We start from the raw sequence: 19743 nt of genomic DNA on the forward strand, positions 1-19743 counted from the left end.
TGCACTGTCCAGGACTTTCCAATGGATCTGAACTTTCCAATGGATCGAAAAACTGGTCACATAGTCCAAGTTAACTTACAAACATTTTAGGGTGTAAAATGAAATATACACAGAACAAGTCAAATCAATAGATCAATCACCTGCACATTTAAGCATTTTTCAGAACCCAATACAACAAATCATTGCAATATTTGAAGTGAGTTATAGAAGATATTTATATAGGCATAACTTTTCATACGGAAGGAATTCATGGGCCAGGCAATTCAATGGATTGGAGTTCCACTAAAGAGTGGGCAACCCTTGCACATTTTTCAGGCTATGAGGTTGATTCTCGGAAGTAGGATGTTACCCCAGGCATGTTTAAGACACACCAGAGTATCCAATGCATGCACGCACCTGACCCTGCCCATGTTCTGGGCTGGTCAATTAATGTTAAAAAAAAATCCCATGGGAAGAGTTAATGGAAAGTTTCCACACCTGCATCTCCCTCCTCCCTGCCACCAACACGCCCCTCCCCCCCGCCCCCTCCCTTACACACACACATCTGTCCAACCCCAAAACCAGAGTTCCCTTGGAATGTCCAGAATGAATGATCAACCTTCAGGACATTACTGCGAGAATTTCTCTTTTAGGTGACGTCTAAATTAAATGTGCATTTTTGTTTACTGAGTATAAAAAATTTTGAGATGGGGAAAAACTTATTTATTTGGCTGAGGTGATTCGAGTTAGGGAAGATGGTTGTGTTGGGGGAACTGTCCAAAAATATGGCCGACCAGTGATGACAACCTCCCTCTCCAGGTAATAGAGGCAGTGGCGTAGTGGTGTTGTCACTGGACTTGTAATCTGGAGACCCAGGGCAAGATTCGGGTTCGAATCCCACAATGGCAGATGGTGAAATTTGAATTGAATAAAATCTGGAATTAAAAACCTAATGATGATTGTCAGAGAAACCCATCTGGTTCAGTAATGTCCTTTAGGGGAGGAAATCTGCCGCCCTTACTTGGTCTGGTCTACATGTGACTCCAGACCCACAATGTGGTTGACTCTCAAATGCCCTCTGAAATAAAGGGCAGCCCAGGATGGGTAATAAATACTGCTGCAGCCAGCGATGCCCACATCCCATAAAGGAATTAAAATAAAGATGAAAACATCTGGCCTGTGGTGTGTAATCCACTGCCGCGAGTTTAAGATAACTGCTATTTAAGTTGCTGTAAAATGACTGACATTTCATTGTATATAATTAAAAAACAGTCAAAACAAAAAACAATTTCATGAAGTGGCTTGCGTTGATGCTTCGAATAATTGTATGATACAGCTCAAGCTGATGACATGGTAGGAAACCTAAGAAGTGAAAAAGGCAATTTTGCTCCACACGTCTGTCACTCATATTGGAACCAATCTTAACCCTAACTTCCTACCGGGTGCCTCAAAGCTCTCCTTAGCCAGGAATACATGTAGTTGGCTCATTGGAACGCATAGGGAATCATAGAATCCCTACAGTACAGAAGGAGGCCATTTGGCCCATCAAGTCTGCACCAACTCTCCAACAGAGCCTCCCACCCAAGCTGCATCCCCGAAACACCATGCATTTATCCCACTAATCCCTCAAACCAGCTCATCTTTGGACTGTGGGAGGAAACCGGAGCACCCTGAGGAAACCTATGCAGACAAGGGGAGAATGTGCAAACTCGACACAGTCACCCAAGCTGGGAATCGAACCCAGGTCCCTGGCACTATGAGGCAGCAGTGCTAACCACTGTGCCACCACGCCACCCTAAACAAAAATAAAGTAACAACATTTTTTGTTTTAGATGGCTATGGAAAAATAAAGTTATCAAAATGAAGTATCAAATTGAAAAATAATTTTATTCTGTTTTGTTGATACAATTCAATATCTATGACATCCAGTTGATAAAATGTCTCTAGATTTTGACCACTTAATTCAATGGTCCTGTCCAGTCAATGTTGGTTTAAAGTTTATTTGTTAGTGTCACAAGTAGGCTTACATTAATAGTGTAATGAAGTTAGTGTGAAAATCCCCTAGTCGCCTCCTTGGGTACACTGAGGGAGAATTTAGCATGGCCAATGTACCTAAGTGGCACATCTTTCGGACAGTAGGAGGAAACTGGAGCACCCGGAGGAAACCCACACAGACACAGGGAGAACGTGCGGACTCCACACAGACGGTCACCCGAGGTTGGGAATCGAACCCGGGTGACTGTGTGGAAATCAGATCAAATCGGCCACATTCATTGGAATGATTCAATGTCACGCACTGTCCGCCTGTCCTCTTCAGTGATTAGGTTAATGGCGACCACCCTGGCGCTGTGAGGCAGCAGTGCTAACCACTGTGCCACCGGCAAAATGGAGAATTTAGCACGGCCAATGCACCTAACCAGTACCCCTTTTGGACTGTGGGAGGAAACTGGAGCAGCCAGCGGAGTGCTAACCACTGCGCCACTGGTGAAATAGTTCAGGGAATCCATTTTTATAATCACTCCCCCCCCCCCCCCCCATATAAATAGACTTTACACACAATACTTGCAAAAGTACGCTCTAACTTAATGGAGCTGTGGCAATCACATAAAGTTCATCTCTGATCAATTTGGTTCAGTACACAGTACCTGGCACTCACTTGAGAGTAGAGATTGCAACTAATATTTACATCACATGAAACACAAAAGGGCAATACTGCAGATGTTGGAGATTTAAAAGAAATGCAGAAAATGCTGGGGTGAGGGGGGAGAAAAATCATACTACAAATTTCCAGCAGGCCAAGCACAGACTGAATATCCAGTCAGTACTGGTTAGAGTGTGACACTAGGGGAGTCAGTGGTGGTTTGACTGTGACACACATTTTCTCTCTCTCTCTTCTGGGTTTGTGTGAAGGGTGCGGCTGTATGTAGTTCCAGTCCTTCTTCACTGAATGCTACCCTGCAGTAATTTATTTACTAGGTTTTTTTTGGAGGACTGATGTTTGCCAGTGATGGGTTGCTGTGGCTGTGAAGAGGTGAGTGAGACTTTAGAGTGCAATAATGTAGCTGAAATGTTGTCCAGGGTTCAATACTTTGTGACTGAGCTTTAATAACTTTGTTACCAATTTTCCCCTCCCTCTCCCTTTCTGTGAGATTGGCTTCTCTAATCCCTTTCAAAATATCAGTAATGAACTACATCACTGTTATCCCACCCGCTTAAAAAATCTCAGGACCTGCATAAAAGCTGTTTTTAAAAATTGTTTTCCTTCAAACTTGCAGCGGTTGGGTGTTTTGTTTTGCACTTGGATTTAATTGTAGAGAAAAATTTAATGGTCTACCATGACACTATAATTAGTCAGGTCCCTTCAGTGGCGATTTGACAATGAATGAATGTTTGTGAAAGTGAAAGTGCTTTCTGTGGACAAGTTCTGATCGAAACCCAGCAAAATTGTAACCTGATGAAAACTGGAGGGAAAGCCGTCAATTAATTTTGAGGCAGTGCATTAGGAAAATCCTCCACATACTTCCTGATTTGAGGGGGAGGAAAAATGGTTAGATTCCCAGCCCTTCAGAAATGCAAAATGTTTTCGAACAACAAGTACGTATACACACACACACACACACACAATTGCTAGCAGCAAGTGAGGAGATGATTTGGTTTAGAAACATTGTGAATTCATTGAAACAAAGGGCTATTTCATTTGTGTTTTTGCAAGCTGTGGTTGAATGATGGTCGTTGTGCTGGGAGAGGCGTTATTAGGCGGAACGAGAGAGAGAGGGAGGATAATTTTCTGTCAACTGTATTTCTATGGCTGGAGTTTGAAGCAACTTCCCACTGATATCGATGGTTGCAGTCAATGGCTTTATAGGGCCCTGTGTCAGTGAGGAGTGAGTGAAGAGTGTTCACTATTTATAAAACAGTGCTTTCAGTTACTAATTTCAGGTGGATTTTTTTAATTTAAAATGCAACTTTTGTATTTGAAGGGAAAGTGCTGCAAATTTTTATGTTGCACCTGCAACATATAGAATTATTCAGTTTTGATATGCAGATGAAGGCAGTGTCTACATCAAGTAATGTTTACTGTTCTCAATCAGGTTTTGGGTGTAACATTAGTTTTTATTCATTAGTTAGATGTGGGCATTACAGGTCCTCAACAAAAGATGTCCCTAATTGCCCTTTAGAACATGGTGTGAAGCTGTCCTATTTAAATACATGACGTGGAGATGCCGGCATTGGACTGGGATGGGCACAGTCAGAAGTCTCTCAACACCAGGTTAAAGTCCAATGGGTTTATTTGGAATCCGAGCTTTCGGAGCGCTGTCCCTTCATCAGGTGACCCTCCTGATGAAGGAGCAGCATTTCGAAAGCTCGTGATTCCGAATAAACCTTTTGGACTTTCACCGTGCTTTGTGAGACTTCTTACTATTTGAATACACTGGCTCACTAGGAGAATTCATGAGCCATCTGGATTGTGGTGGGTCTCGAGTTACATGTAGACCAGGCCAGGTGAGGAAGCCATATTTGCTTCTTTAAAAGGATTAATAAACCAGGTGGGTCTTTATGTCAATCCAGCAGGTGGCTTTATATTTCAGATTTATTCCGCTAATTAAATTTGAACTCTCCAGCTGCCATGGTGGGATTTGAACTTGTGTCTTGAGATTATTAGTCCAGGCTTCCAGACTTATTGGCAGCCTTCAGTCTCAGGAGGTCTGCGCTGTGTTGGTCCGCACTGTGTTAATCATTGCTTGGTGTGACTCAGGAGCCCCACTCTGTCTTGATGGAGGGCAGCCCAATGAAAACAGAGGAAAGCAGAACCCCATACCACCTCAGTCAGCTGCTTGGCTTCTCCAAACAGTCAGCCATCAGCGGTCATGGCCCTTGGTAATTGTCTCGCAGTTGCTAGTGTCATTGTCCACCATTTTCTTATCACGCTTGCAGGTGTCCCGGTTATGAGTGCCCAGTGGTCAGTTCACCAGACAGAAGGTCTTTGGGTAGCTAGCTGTCATCCATCTGATGAATGTGGCCGAGGCAGCATAGACATCATTGGCTTAATAATCCATGTGTGCTGATGGACCTGATGCTCCAGGACATGATGGACCATGCCCCAGGACCTGATGCCCTTGTCCTGCCAAGGCATGCCGAGGATGTGTCTTGAGACAGCAAAGTTGGAAACTGTTCTCTGGATTACAAGTCAGGAAAGACGGCCACTATGCGATTGTACAATGCATTCTTGATGAGATACAGAAGAACAGTGATAAATAGGGAGCGAATGTCTGGTCTATCTAGCCCAAAAATTGATACCTTTTGTATACCACAATACCTGTCCTCTCCAGTCCATCTCGCACCATGTGCATTGGATGAGGAGGAAAAACCCACGAATTTAAAAACTCAGGTCGACTTAGGCCAGGAAATTCCTTTGTGACCACCTCACCTAATCAACCCCCGCCCCCGAGTTCAGAGGAGGTTCACTAGATTGATTCCAGAGATGAGGGGTTTGTCGTATGAAGAGAGATTGAACAGTTTAGGCCTATACTCTCTGGAATTTAGAAGAATGAGGGGAGATCAAATTGAGGTATACAAGATGATAAAAGGTATGGATAAAGTAGACGTGGAGCGGATACTTCCTCTTGTGGGGCATTCTAGGATGAGGGGTCATAGTCTTAGGATAAGGGGTAGCAAATTTAAAACAGAGTTGAGGAGAAACTACTTCTCCCAAAGGGTTGTGAATCTGTGGAATTCGCTACCCCAAAGTGCGGTGGGTGCTGGGCAGTGAGTAAATTTAAGGAGGAGTTAGATGTTTAATTGGGAATGGGTTGAAGGGTGATGGGGAGAAGGCAGGAAAATGGGGATGAGGAGCATATCAGCCATGATCAAATAATGGAGCAGACTCGATGGGCCAGATGGCCTAATTCTGCTTCTATATCTTATGAACTTATTGCAGAGCTTCGTCAGTCTTTGGGTGAGAAAGGTCCTTCTAATTCCCAGCCTGGGTGATCAGCTGAAACATCTGCGTTTTAATTGACTCCAGCAGCTATCCATTTAAAACTGGCAAGTAGCAGAGGACGTAATCAATCGCATCATTCCAAAAGTCTTCTGAAGCTGGGTGGAGTTGCAATCTAGAATGTTCATCATAGAATCCCTACAGTGCAGAACGTGGCCAATAGGCCCATCAAATCTGCACTGACTCTCTGACAGAGTATCTTACCCAGGCCCTCTCCTCTGCCTTATCCCCGTAACCCCCCACATTTTACCATGGCTAGTCCATCCAACCTACTCATCTTGGGACACTAAGGGTCAATTTAACATGGCCAATCCACCCTAACCCGCACATCTTTGGACTATGGGAGGAAACAAGAGCACCCAAAGAAAACCCACGCAGACACGAGGAGAATGTGCAGACTCCAGACAGACAGTCACCAGGCCGGAATTGAACCCGGGTCCCTGGCACTGTGAGGCAGCAGTGCTAACCACTGTGCCACTCGTAGCAGACAGCCGGAGCTGCTTATAGCTTTTCATCACCTTGGTGTGTTTCTTTAAAAGGGAACACATTGCATACATATTAAAACATCATAAAGGCTGACTGAGATTGACAAGGGAGGAGATAGTGATGGGGAGACTTGCATCGTGAGATAAATAGTGAAAAAAAAATAATTAGACACAGCGCAGTGAAAACACTGACGGCTATAAAGCGAAAAGCGTGGAAGACATTTAGAGTGAGAAACATGTTGGCAGAGAAGGCTCCTTTCTGCTGGAACAGTAATGGACAAGATTAGCTGTGCTGCATAATAACCAAGGCAATTAACTTAATTTTCATAGAAAAAATGAGTAGGGATCTTGCTTCTGAAACACCAGTTTAAAACCTTAGAACTGCAAGAACAATGTACAGTACAGGAACAGGCTCTTCGACCCACCAAGTCTGTGCCGACACAGATGCCTCTGTAATATTTTCTTGCCTCTACATGGTCCCTATCCCTCTATTCCCTGCCTATTCATGTATCTATCCAGATGCCCCTTGAACGTTGTTATAGAATCTGCTTCTACCACCTCCTCCAGCAGCACGTTCCAGGCATTCACCACCCTCTGTGTGGAAAAACTTGCCCCTTACATCTCTATTAAACTTTTCCCCCTCTCACTTTCAACCTATGCCCCTGAGTAATTTGACGCTGGGAAAAAGATTCTTGACTATCCACTCTATCCAAGCCAGTCATAATCTTGTAAACCTCTATCAGATCCTGTCTCATCCTCCGGAGCTCCAATGAAAACAATCCAAGTTTGTTCAACATTTCTTCATAGTCCAAACCAGGCAACATCCTGGTAAATCTCTTCTGGAAGCTTTCCAAAGCATCAACATCCTTTTGGTCTTGTGGTGACCGGAATTGTACACAACACTCTAACTGCGGCCTAACCAAAGTCTTATACAGCTGCAACATGATTTTCCAATTCCTATACTCAACACCCTGACCTATGAAGGCCAGCATGCCATACACCTGCTTGACCACCTTGTCCACCTGAGTTGTCACCTTCAGGGAACTGTGGATCTGCATGCCTAGATCCCTCTGTATGCTAATATTTCTAAGGGCTCCACCATTTACTGTGTATTTTCTTTCTGCAGTAGACCTTCCAAATCGCATCACTTTATATTTGTCCGGGTTAAATTCCATCTGCCATATTTCGGCCCAGGTCTCCAGCCGATTTATATCCTGCTGTATCCTCTGACAACCCTCCTCACTATCCACTACTCCCCCAGTTTTTGTATCATCTGCAACTCCTTTAACTGTGGTGGCAGAGTGGTTAGCACAATGGTTAACTAACCAGCAGAAGGGTTTATTCAATAATCTTAGCGGCTCTTATAAGCTGTGTGTCTGCCCATGTTGCAGGGCAGTGTGCGTGTTTGGGGGGAAGTGGTGTGGGTGGTGGTGGTTAGAGTGGACAGTCAAGAATCCCATGCTAGTGACATGTTACTTCCTATGTACATGTGAATACCCAGTCCACACTGGGATTGACTTCAGTGTGATAAAATAAATTACTTATTTTTGTTAAACTGAAGAAAACTTATCTGGCTAGTTCTTTACCACCACAGCACACAAAACAATTAAGTACATGGCACAGTGGCTAGCACTGCCCCCTCACAATGCTAAGGACCTGGGTTTGATTCCCAGGTTGGTTCACTGTCTGTGCAGAGTCTGCATGTTCTCCCCGTGTCTGTGTGGGTTTCTTCTGGGCGCTCCGGTTTCCTCCCACACTCCAAAGATGTGCGGTATAGTTTGATCGGCCATGCTAAATTGCCTCTTAGTGCCAAGGTAATTATGGAGATAGGGTCTGGGTGGGATTGTGGCAGACGCGATGGGACGAATGGCCTCCTTCTGCACTGTAGGGATTCTATGAAGTCAGTCCCTTAAGACCTTTCAAGAGCTTTTTCAAACAAAAACATGATACTTAACACTGAGATATTCGGGAGATGACCAAAAACTTGGATAAAGAGGTCAATATTAAGGAAATGGCTTAAAGGAGCAAAGAGAGACAGACAGGTTTAGAGAGGCAATTCGAAAACTTGAGGGCCAGGCCCCAGCAGTGTGGGGTGACTTAAAATTGGGTACTTGCAAAGAGGCCTGAATTGGCGGAGTGCAGAGATCTTGGAGGATTATGAAGCTGGAGGGAATTGCAAAGGTAGATAGGGGTGTGATCACAGAGGGACTTGAAAACAAGGGTGCAAATTTTGAAATCAAGACACAACTGGACCAGGAGTTGGTGAAGCTGTGTGCACGAGCTTACCAGTGACAACTGCTGCACATGGAATATACCGTCCGGCATCATACTGCCAACCATAAAATGCAGCAATGGAATACTTAAATAGGTACACATTTCAGAGCAACAGAATCATAAAAGACTACATTAATCCCATGTGTTACACTGTCAGCTCCACTTGAATTTGATTTTTATTTGGGTGTTCTGAAAATTGCAAAATATATGGTTTGATAATGGGTGAAGGTAATTGGTGTATTATGACACAAGTATAGTTTTGGATAAGCTCAAGTTTAAAGAGCCCAAAAGAACAGTTCTTGCTCGTAGTAAGCAGTTCTTTATTTGATTTGATTTACTTTTGTCACATGTATTAGTATACAGTGAAAAGTATTGTTTCTTGTGCGCTATACAGACCAAGCATTCCGTTCATAGAGAAGGAAACGAGAGAGTGCAGAATGTAGCGTTACAGTCATAGCTAGGGTGTAGAGAAAGATCAATTTAGTGCGAGGTAGATCCATTCAAAAGTCTGACAGCAGCGGGGAAGAAGCTGTTCTTAAGTTGGTTGGTACGTGACCTCCGACTTTTGTATCTTTTTCCTGACAGGCGAAGGTAGAAGTGAGTATGTCTGGGGTGCGTGGGGTACTTAATTATGTTAGCTGCTTTTCCAAGGCAGCGGGAAGTGAAGACAGAGTTAATGGATGGGAGACTGGTTTGTGTGATGGACTGGGCTTCATTCATGACCCTTTGTAGTTTCTTGTGGTCTTGGGCAGAGCAGGAGCCATACCAAGCTGTGATACAACCAGAAGTATGCTTTCTATGGTGCATCTGTAAAAGTTGGTTAGAGTCGTGGCTGACATGCCAAATTTCCTTAGTCTTCTGAGAAAGTAGAGGCATTGGTAGGCTTTCTTAACTATAGTGTCAGCATGGGGAGACCAGGACAGGTTGGTGATCTGGACAGCTAAGAACTTGAAGCTCTCGACCATTTCTACTTCGTCCCCATTGATGTAGACATGAGTGTGTCTTCCACTATGCTTGCTGAAGTTGTCTATCTCCTTTGTTTTGTTGAGATTAGAGAGAATATTGTCATCGCACAAGTTCACCAGATTCTTATGATTCACTGGTGCATTTTACTACTTTGCATAGTTTCCCTTTCCCCATTTCAATTGCGATCTTGAAGCTGAGCCTTCTTGAATCGTCATAGCATTGTCACTTTGCAATTAGTCTGTTTTATTTCTCTTACTTTCCCCTGTTTTTGCTTCCACTGACTGAGATTCCTCACCCACACTCTCACCATTTTGAAGTATTTTCGTTGTCCACAGCCATATGCGTTTTGGACCTGCATTTAGATAGCACCTGTCACAACCACAGGATATCCCAAAGTGCATTTCGACCCTTGAAATTCTTTGAAGTGTTGTCACTCTTGCAAGAGGGAAAAAAACCCACATTGTGCCATTTTCGGAACAGCAAGAAGAAGTCAAATTTGAGAGCCGCTGACACATGAAATAGTTGTTTTGGGGGGAGGGTTCTGATGCAATAAAAATATTCAATTTCTGTGTTTGCGTCTGGCAATATGATGTCTGCTGATATACTCCATGCAGCATTTGGCACTCCTATATGTAGGAACCACACCCATTCATTGCAGATCTCGTTGGAAATGTTTGTGGTGCAGACTAATAGTCCACAAGGCAGGAGGAGTTGTATTTCAATTCTGCTGGCTGTTCTAATCAATCTTCAATGTAATGCACAAAGTGAATTAACTTGAGTCACATCTGCCATAAGGTTGATTCCACTAAACTATAAATTATATCCGCCTCTCTTCTACATGGAGCCCACATTGGAGCTCAATATCATCAATTTAGATGAGTAAAGTAACCAAGCTCCTCTATTTGTATTTAGAAATAAAATAGCGGGTTTTATGACTTGTTACTTTGTGCCTCATATACTGAATTATAGATGTTTTGGTTGCATTGTGTAACAGGATTTTTTTTAGTATTGGAATGTCTTTTGTTATTTTATGTTTGGCTGTTGGAGCTCACCAAACTTGATACATTTAGACATCAATCTGCTTTTGGGCTCCATTCCAGATTACCTGTCAGTTTACTCTTAGTCTTTGGCTCAGCCAAAGTTTCAGCAAGCTTTATGTCCGCAGTCCAAAGATGTGCAGGTTAGGTAGATTGGCCATGGTAAATGTGTGGCGTTACGAGGATAGGGCTGGGTAAGATACTTTGTCGGAGAGTTGGTGCAGACTCAATGGGTCGAATGGCCTCCTTCTGCACTGTTGGGATTCTATAGCTGAAGATTTGGCACATGAGCACCAGGCCATGTCCACATACAGTCTACGTAGGGCAGCACAGTGGTTAACACTGCTGCGTCACAGCACCAGGCATCTGGGTTCGAATCCCGGCTTGGGTCACTGTCCGTGTGGAGGTTACACATTCTCCCCGTGGCTGTGTGGGTTTCCTCCGGGCGCTCCGTTTCCTCCCGTAGTCCAAAGATTTGCGGGTTAGGTGGATTGGCCATGGTAAATTGCCCCTTAGTGTCAGGGGGACTAGCTAGGGTAAATGCACGGGGTTATGGGGATAGAGCCTGGGTGGGATTGTGGTTGGTGCAGACTCGATGGGCCGAATGGCGGCCTTCTACACTGTAGGATTTTATACTGGTGGGCTTTCATGCATATATTTTGATGGGGTGGAGGTGGGGAACAAACTGCATCTGAGCATCCAACAGAGGACGGCAGTGAGAAGTGACGGAGGATGATTCTGGGAGAATTTGGCTCACACACCATAACTAACAAGGGGATCGCAGAGGACCCAATGTCAATGAATGGTAAAGCCCGAAACATTACATTGCTGTAGTGTTTCCCTCCCTCCTCTGCCCCGGGCTAGGGTGGAGTAAAGGATCCAGGTAGCCAATGAGGTTAAACTGAGTCTTTACCTGCTGCAACTTTTCAAAGCCATCTCAGCCTTTTGGCTAAGATGAAGTGTTAGATCAAACTCGGGAGGGATGCAATGTCTTGTCTTGTCTTGTCAGCTTGGATCTTGTTTGTCCCTCACGTGGGGTCCATGAATTGGATTCAATTTAAATAGCTTTTCTAGGTTGGAGTAAAAAAAGTGCCAAAGCAAAGAGAGAGAGAGAGGAGACGGGCTGTTAGATAATTGTTTGTGGCTTAGGAACAGCAGAGCTTTAGCAGTGTGCATCGTCTTGATCAGTGAGGATGGCAGGGACTTTGAGAAAGCGTGTGATGTGTGTGGCAGGCAAGATGTGGGCAATTTTGAATCCACTAGACATCCGGGAGAGTCACATCTACATGAAGTGCCAGAGGTTAGCAGTCCGTGAACAACATGCGGCTGATTTTGGAGCAGCGACTCTCCACTGCGTGCCTTAGAAGAGGGAGAGAGGTAACAAAAACCGAAAATGCTGGAAAATCTCAGGTCTGACAGCATCTGTGGAGAGAGAATAGAGCCAGTGTTTCGAGTCAGGATGACCCTTCGTCAGGATAATATACACTTGGAGAAAAATAAGTTAATATTAGACAGTCACCATGGCATTGTCAAGGGCAGGTCATGTCTGCCAAATTTACTTGAATTCTTTGACAAGATGACACAGACAGTGGATGAGGGGAGTGCCGTGGATGTTGTATATTTGGACTTTCTGAAAGCTTTTGATTCGGTGCCACGTGGCAAGTTGGTTAGCAAATTAGAAATGTTTGGGATTGATGGGTCCTTGGCAGCATGGATTAGAAAGTTGGCTAAGAGATAGGAGTCATGATATGGATTCGATCTTGGTCCCGAGGCATGGTACATTGGGGAAACCATGCAGACGCTAAGACAACGGATGAATGAACACCGCTCGACAATCACCAGGCAAAACTGTTCTCTTCCTGTGGGGGAGCACTTCCAGCAGTCACGGGCATTCAGCCTTGGATCTTCAGGTAAGCGTTCTCCAAGGCGGCCTTCACGACACACGACAGCGCAGAGTCGCTGAGCAGAAACTGATAGCCAAGTTCCGCGCACATGAGGACGGCCTAAACCGGGATGTTGGATTTATGTCACATTATCAGTAACCCCCACAGCTTGCCTCCTGGGCTTGTAGAATCTCACTAGCTGTTCTGTCTGGAGACAATACACATCTCTTTAACCTGTGTTGAATGCTCCCTCCACCCACATTATCTGTACCTTTAAGACCTGGCTGGCTGTAGAGATTTACATTCTAATTAGTATTCTGTAACTTGATTTCTGTGTCTGTGCACTGTTGGAGAACAGATATCCACTCCATCTGACGAAGGAGCTGTGCTCCGAAAGCTTATGGTATTTGCTACCAAATAAACCTGTTGGACTTAACCTGGTGTTGTGAGACTTCTTACTAAGAGATAGGAAACAGACGGTCGGTGCAAATGGACATTTCTCAGGCTGGAGACAAGTTGAAAGTGGTGTTTCCCAAGGACCCTCGCCTTTTCTGATATAAGTGATTTAGAGGTGGGTGTTGAAGGCAAAATCTCTAAATTTGCAGATGATACTAAGCTAGGGAGAATAGTACATTATGAGGATGACGCTGAGCGACTTCAGAGGGACATTGGCAAGTTGGTCAAATGTCCAGATACCTGGCAGATGAATTTCAATGCAACAAAATGTGAGGTAATGTATTTTGGTAGAAGAAGCATGAGGAGACGATACAGGCTCAATGGTACAACTTTGAGGGGAGTACAGGAGCAGAGGGACCTTGGTTCAAGTGTATAACCCTTTGATTGTGGCCAGGCAAGATGAAACAGTTGTTACGAAGGCTTTTATGTTTCTTGAGTTTATCAATCGAGGCAGACAGTATAAAAGTAAGGAAGTGATGCTACACCTCTACAAATCATTGCTCAGACCACATTTTGAGTATTGTGTTCAGTTTTCGGCACCTTATTTAAGGAAGAATATTAAAGCTCTAGAGAGAGTGCAAAGGAGATTTAATAGAATGATCCCATGAATGAGCAATTTTACGTACAAGGAAAGATTAGAGAAATTGGGCTTGCTCTCCTTGGAGCAGAGAAGGTTAGAATCCATAGAAGCCATAGAATCCTACAGTACAGAAAGAGGCCATTCGGCCCATCGAGTCTGCACCGACAACAATCCCACCCAGGCCCTATCCCTGTATTCCTACATATTTACCTGCTAATCCCTCGAACCCTCATATTTACCCACTAATCCCTCTAACCTATGCATCCTGGGACACTAAGGGGCAATTTAGCTTGGCCAATCAACCTAACCCGCACATCTTTGGACTGTGGGAGGAAACCAGAGCATCCGGAGGAAACCCACGCAGACACGGGGAGAATGTGCAAACTCCGCACAGACAGTGACCCGAGCCGGGAATCGAACCCAGGTCCCTGGAGCTGTGAAGCAGCAGTGCTAACCGCTGTGCTCCCGTGCCGCCCGATTAAGAGGTGACCTTTTGAGGTATTCAAAATGATAAAGAAGGATATTCTGTTTCCACTAGTTGGTATATCAGTGACTAGGGATCACAATTTCAAGATGGCCAGCAAGAGAGCTAGGAGTAAGATGAAGAGAAACTTCTTTACTCAGAGAGTTGTTGGGATTTGAAATGTACTACCTGGGAGAATGGTGGAGGTTTCATTCGTGGGACATGGGCGTCACTGGCTGACCAGCATTTATTGTCCATCCCTAGTTGTCCTTGTTCAGAGGGCAGTTGAGAGTCAACCACATTGCTGTAGATCTGGAGCCAGACCAGGTAAGGATGGCAGATATCCTTCCCAAAGGACATTAGTGAACCAGATGGGATTTTCCGACAATCAACAATAGTTTCATGGTTATCAGTAGATCCTTAATTTCTGATATTTTTTATTGAATTCAAATTCCACCACCTGCCATGGCGGGATTCGAACCCAGGTCACCAGAACATTAACTGAGTTTCTGGATTAATAGTCCAGCAATAAGGCCATCATCTCCCCGAAAAAGGTGATGGCTTAGTGGTATTATGGCTAGACTAAAGTGATGAATTTAGATGGCTGGAGAATGGGACTAGCTGGGTAGCTCCTTTGAAAGCTGGTGTAGACATGAATGGGCCGAATGGCCTCCTGTGCTGTAAAATTCTATGATTCTGGGAGTTCTTCAGAAGCTTTAACCTGTGGTGGTGAGGGACCCAGTTTCTGTGTCGCTGCAATCAGGCGCGGTGGAAGACTTGCCGCTGGAGAGGCTGTGTACTTAGGAGAGATTTAAGCTGAAAATGAGAAGCAAACTGGCGCACACACAGCGCGGAGCACACTAAACACATCACATCAACCATTTGGACATACTTCACCAATTTAAAAATCATTTTGCTTAACAAAACAGAGTTAATCTTTGCTTTAATTATGTAGCTTAGTCACAGTATTGCTTAAGCTAGTTCACAGTTTAGAGATGTTTGAGAACTTAATGCTTGAGAGAGTTCACTTAATTTACAATTGGTTAAAAACAAAAAAAATAGAAAAGCTAGTTTAAGCTGAAGAAATGCAGATGAGGTTCTGAGACCAAATGAAGCACATCCATGGACCCAGAAGGAAATGGGAAAGCCTAATGAGTAATAAAATTATTGTCCAACATTTTGTTTGTTGGAGGATGAGTGTGACCAAGATAGTACTCACTTTCCACACGAACGTGGACAAGATCAGTTATCTTAACCTCTGCAGTGGGGAACATTTGGATAATTAAGTTAGGCATAACATTTATATCGATATTGGATAAATGACAAGGAACGAACGAAGATTTTATTTCCCAAACTCGAGCAGGTGACAGATATGGTGACTTGGGGAAAACAGTAAGAAGTCTCACAACACCAGGAACTTGGCTATCAGTTTCTGCTCAGCGACTCTGCGCTGTCGTGTGTCGTGAAGGCCGCCTTGGAGAACGCTTACCTGAAGATCCAAGGCTGAATGCCCGTGACTGCTGAAGTGCTCCCCCACAGGAAGAGAACAGTCTTGCCTGGTGATTGTCGAGCGGTGTTCATTCATCCATTGTCGTAGCGTCTGCATGGTTTCCCCAATGTACCATGCCTCGGGATATCCTCTCCTGCAGCGTATCAGGTAGACAACGTTGGCCGAGTTGCAAGAGTAGGTACCATGTACCTGGTAGATGGTGTTCTCACGTGAGATGATGGCATCCGTGTCGATGATCCGGCACGTCTTGCAGAGCTTGCTGTGGCAGGGTTGTGTGGTGTCGTGGTCACTGTTCTCCTGAAGGCTGGGTAGTTTGCTGCGGACAATGGTCTGTTTGAGGTTGAGCAGAAACTGATAGCCAAGTTCCGCACACATGAGGACGACCTAAACCGGGATGTTGGATTTATGTCACATTATCAGTAACCCCCACAGCTTGCCTCCTGGGCTTGCAGAATCTCACTAGCTGTTCTGTCTGGAGACAATACACATCTCTTTAACCTGTGTTTGATGTTCCCACAGTAAGAAGTTTAACAACACCAGGTTAAAGTCCAACAGGTTTATTTGGTAGCAAAAGCCACACAAGCTTTCGAGGCTCTGAGCCCCTTCTTCAGGTGAGTGGGAATTCTGTTCACAAACAGAACTTATAAGACACAGACTCAATTTACATGAATAATGGTTGGAATGCGAATACAGTATTCGCATTCCAACCATTATTCATGTAAATTGAGTCTGTGTCTTATAAGTTCTGTTTGTGAACAGAATTCCCACTCACCTGAAGAAGGGGCTCAGAGCCTCGAAAGCTTGTGTGGCTTTTGCTACCAAATAAACCTGTTGGACTTTAACCTGGTGTTGTTAAACTTCTTACTGTGTTTACCCCAGTCCAACGCCGGCATCTCCACATTAATGTTCCCTCCACCCACATTGTCTGTACCTTTAAGACCTGGCTGGCTGTAGGATTCGCATTCTAATCCGTATTCTGCAACTTGATTTTGTGTCTGTTTGCACTGTTTGAGAGCACATTTCCACTCCATCTGACGAAGGAGCAGTGCTCCGAAAGCTTATGGTATTTGCTACCAAATAAACCTGTTGGACTTTAACCTGGTGTTGTGAGACTTCTTACTGTGTTCACCCCAGTCCAACGCCGGCATCTCCACATCATGACTTGGGGAAATGCAGTGGATTCATTTTATGTGGACTTTGAGAAAGCAACCAATAAAGTATGATAATACTGTCGAAGGATATGAAACTAGGGGAGGGTGGTACATCTGGATTAAAACATGGTAAGACTGAGGGAATGAGGTTAGGATTTCAAGGGAGTTTAAATGGATAGAAGCGGATAGTCGTGTCTCCACAGGGTTCTGTTCTTGTATTGCTTCTGTTCACTTTGTATCTCAATGATTTTGATATAGGGCTGTAGAGAATAGTTTTCAGATGATTCTGAAATAAAATGCATCATAAATAATTCTAAACATCACTCGCTGAAATGATAGAATGGGTAAGAAAGTGGCAGGTGGAACTTGATGTTAGTAAATGTGAGGTGGTACATACAGGTTAAAACAAAAGGTTATAATTATTAAAACAGGTATTTTGCTTTATGCTGATGAGAAATGATTTGACTTATTGTCAGATATATTGGGATACAGTGAAAAGTATTGTTTTGTGCATGCTATACAGACAAAACAACATTCATAAGATACATAGGACAGAAGGAAAGGAGTGGGTGCAGAATGTAGTGTTACAGTCATAGCTAGGGTGTAGAGAAAGATCAGCTTAATATATAGTAGGTCCATTCAAAAGTCTGATGGCAGCAGGGAAGAGATTTAATTTGATTTATTATTGTCACGTATTAACATTCAGTGAAAAGTATTGTTTCTTGCGCGCTATACAGACAAAGCATACCATTCATAGAGAAGGAAAGGAGAGAGTGCAGAATGTAGTGTTACAGTCATAGCTAGGGTGTAGAGAAAGATCAACTTAGTGCAAGGTAAGTCTATTCAAAAGTCTGACAGCAGCAGGGAAGAAGCTGTTCTTGAGTCGGTTGGTACGTGAAAATTACGTCTAAAACTACTTTTGTGCTTGGCGGCACAGAAAACATTGAAACATTGGCATGGCTGGAACACTGATTCACTAGTACAGGGTCTGCTATGCAGTAATATAAGGACCGAATCAAAAACTGGTGTTGTTCTCAAAAGAACAGAGGAGTGAGTGACGAGTTGATTGGTAAAGGAGTGGGCAGAAATGGACTGTTTCCAGGGTCTAAAGGTTTAGAAGAAAGGACCACAGATGCGAGAGAAAATGTTTGCGATAGGAAACAACACTCATTTTCACACTGTTCTGAGGTTGCAGAATGTGTGACTGGAGTTAGCGATTGGAGCAGAGATCATAAACCATTTAATATATTTCTCTGCTTCTGGGTACCTTGCCCTAAGAAGATGTTGGCAACCATGGGCTTCCTTTGGATTGGTTCATGCTTAAAACTACTGCAGTGGTTTGCTGTTGCCTTCTGCATTTTGGCTGTTTGGCTAAGATTAAAAGTAAAGTTTATTTATTAGTCATAAATAGGCTTACATTAACACTGCAATGAAGTTACTGTGAAAATCAGCCTAGTTGCCACACTCCGGCACATGTTCGGGTATACTGAGGGAGAACTTAGCATGGCCAATTCAGCTAACCAGCATGTCTTTCGGACTGTGGGAGGAAACTGGGGCACCCGGAGGAAATCCACGCAGACGTGGGGAGAACGTGCAGACTCCGCACAGACAGTGATCCAAGCCGGGAATTGAACCTGGGTCCCTGGCACTGTGAAGCAGTAGTGCTAACCACTGTGGCACTGTGAAGAAGATGAAGCATTAGATCAAGCCCGGGATGGGGTGCAAAGACTCATCCTGTCAACTTGGATCTTATTTGATCAAGCCCAAGAAGGGATTCAATGTCTCGTCTTGTCAGTTTGGATCTTGTATGTTTGTTATATGGGAACCATGAATTGGATTTAATTTGAATTAGGTTTTTTGGTTGGAATAAAAGTATCGAAAGGTACCAAAAAAAAGGCTGACCAGGGAGCTCTCCTGCTCTTGCTGCCTGCCATCAGGCATATTGGAAGGATTTACAACCTGTTGGGCCACATTATGAACACCCCTTCCATGGCCATCAAGTTCTGTAGCGGGACTTGAATCTGAAACTTCTGGCCCAGGGATAGGAATGCTACCCACTTGTCACAAAATCTCACACTAGTTTAAAATGAGGACTTAACGGCTATGAAAATAGCGTGGACACGTGGGTTTAGAATTACTGCTCACGTTGAATACTCATCAAACAGGTTGGGCCAGACACACAGCTTTAGTTTTGCATTTGCCTTCTGTTCTATTTACACCCCGTGGTAAAACTTTAGAAGGAAACGGAACAGAAAAAATTGAGATTCAGATATACATCTGCTAAAAGTGAGCGGTTGAGTTACTAAATGGGAAGGTGAGAAGGGTTCGCCATGGCAACGTTAGTAAGTATTCTGTCAGTCTGACGAAGTTTAGTATATGCCTTCTAAGTTGAGCCAAAAGAAGAGCTTAAGTTGACCTCCAGTGTGATCACATTGAAGTGGCACCGTTTTTGTTTGAGGGACATGATGAACCAGAAGATCATCTTGCAATTGAGTCTCTGTCTATATATGCCGTGTTTGTGAACCCAACTCTTCATGCACCTGATGAAGGAGCAGTGCTCTGAAAGCTTGTGATACCAAATATACCTGTTGGACTTCAACCTGGTGTTGTGAGACTACTTACTGTGCCCACCCCAGTCCAACGTCAGCATCTCCACGTCATTTCTCAAGGACCACCTGGGTGCAAGCAAAGATGCGGAAGAGAGGGAGGCAGCTAGAGTGAGCACTCCCCCCAATTCCTTGTAACCAGGATCTGTAAGCAGTCACTTTGGCTGGATACAGGAGCAAATCCGTGGAATGGTCCACTGATTTCTCTCCTATACTGGGTGGCCAAAAGCCAATGACAGTAAAGTGCGATAGTGCAGCAGTGGCATTCCTCTGCTCTTGTTTGATAAGATGACTGTGTACTATCTAAGCAATGGTCCAGTAACTTAGAGCAGAACCACATTACAAAAGAGCAAGG

General features: G+C 44.1%; 1 protein-coding gene across 2 annotated transcripts in view; it reads left to right on the forward strand.

Moving 5' to 3' along the window:
- Window positions 1–2866: 2866 nt before the first annotated feature.
- LOC144494771 (choline transporter-like protein 1) overlaps window positions 2867–19743 on the forward strand; it is a 92571-nt gene continuing 75694 nt past the window's right edge. For both annotated transcript variants that reach the window (XM_078214084.1, XM_078214086.1), the window contains exon 1: window positions 2867–3010. In XM_078214084.1, coding sequence (XP_078070210.1) covers window positions 2987–3010 — 24 coding nt within the window. In that variant the 5' untranslated portion in view covers window positions 2867–2986. The remainder of the gene's footprint in view (window positions 3011–19743) is intronic.

The sequence above is a fragment of the Mustelus asterias genome, chromosome 6, assembly GCF_964213995.1.
Source record: "Mustelus asterias chromosome 6, sMusAst1.hap1.1, whole genome shotgun sequence".
In the NCBI taxonomy this organism is placed as follows: domain Eukaryota; kingdom Metazoa; phylum Chordata; class Chondrichthyes; order Carcharhiniformes; family Triakidae; genus Mustelus; species Mustelus asterias.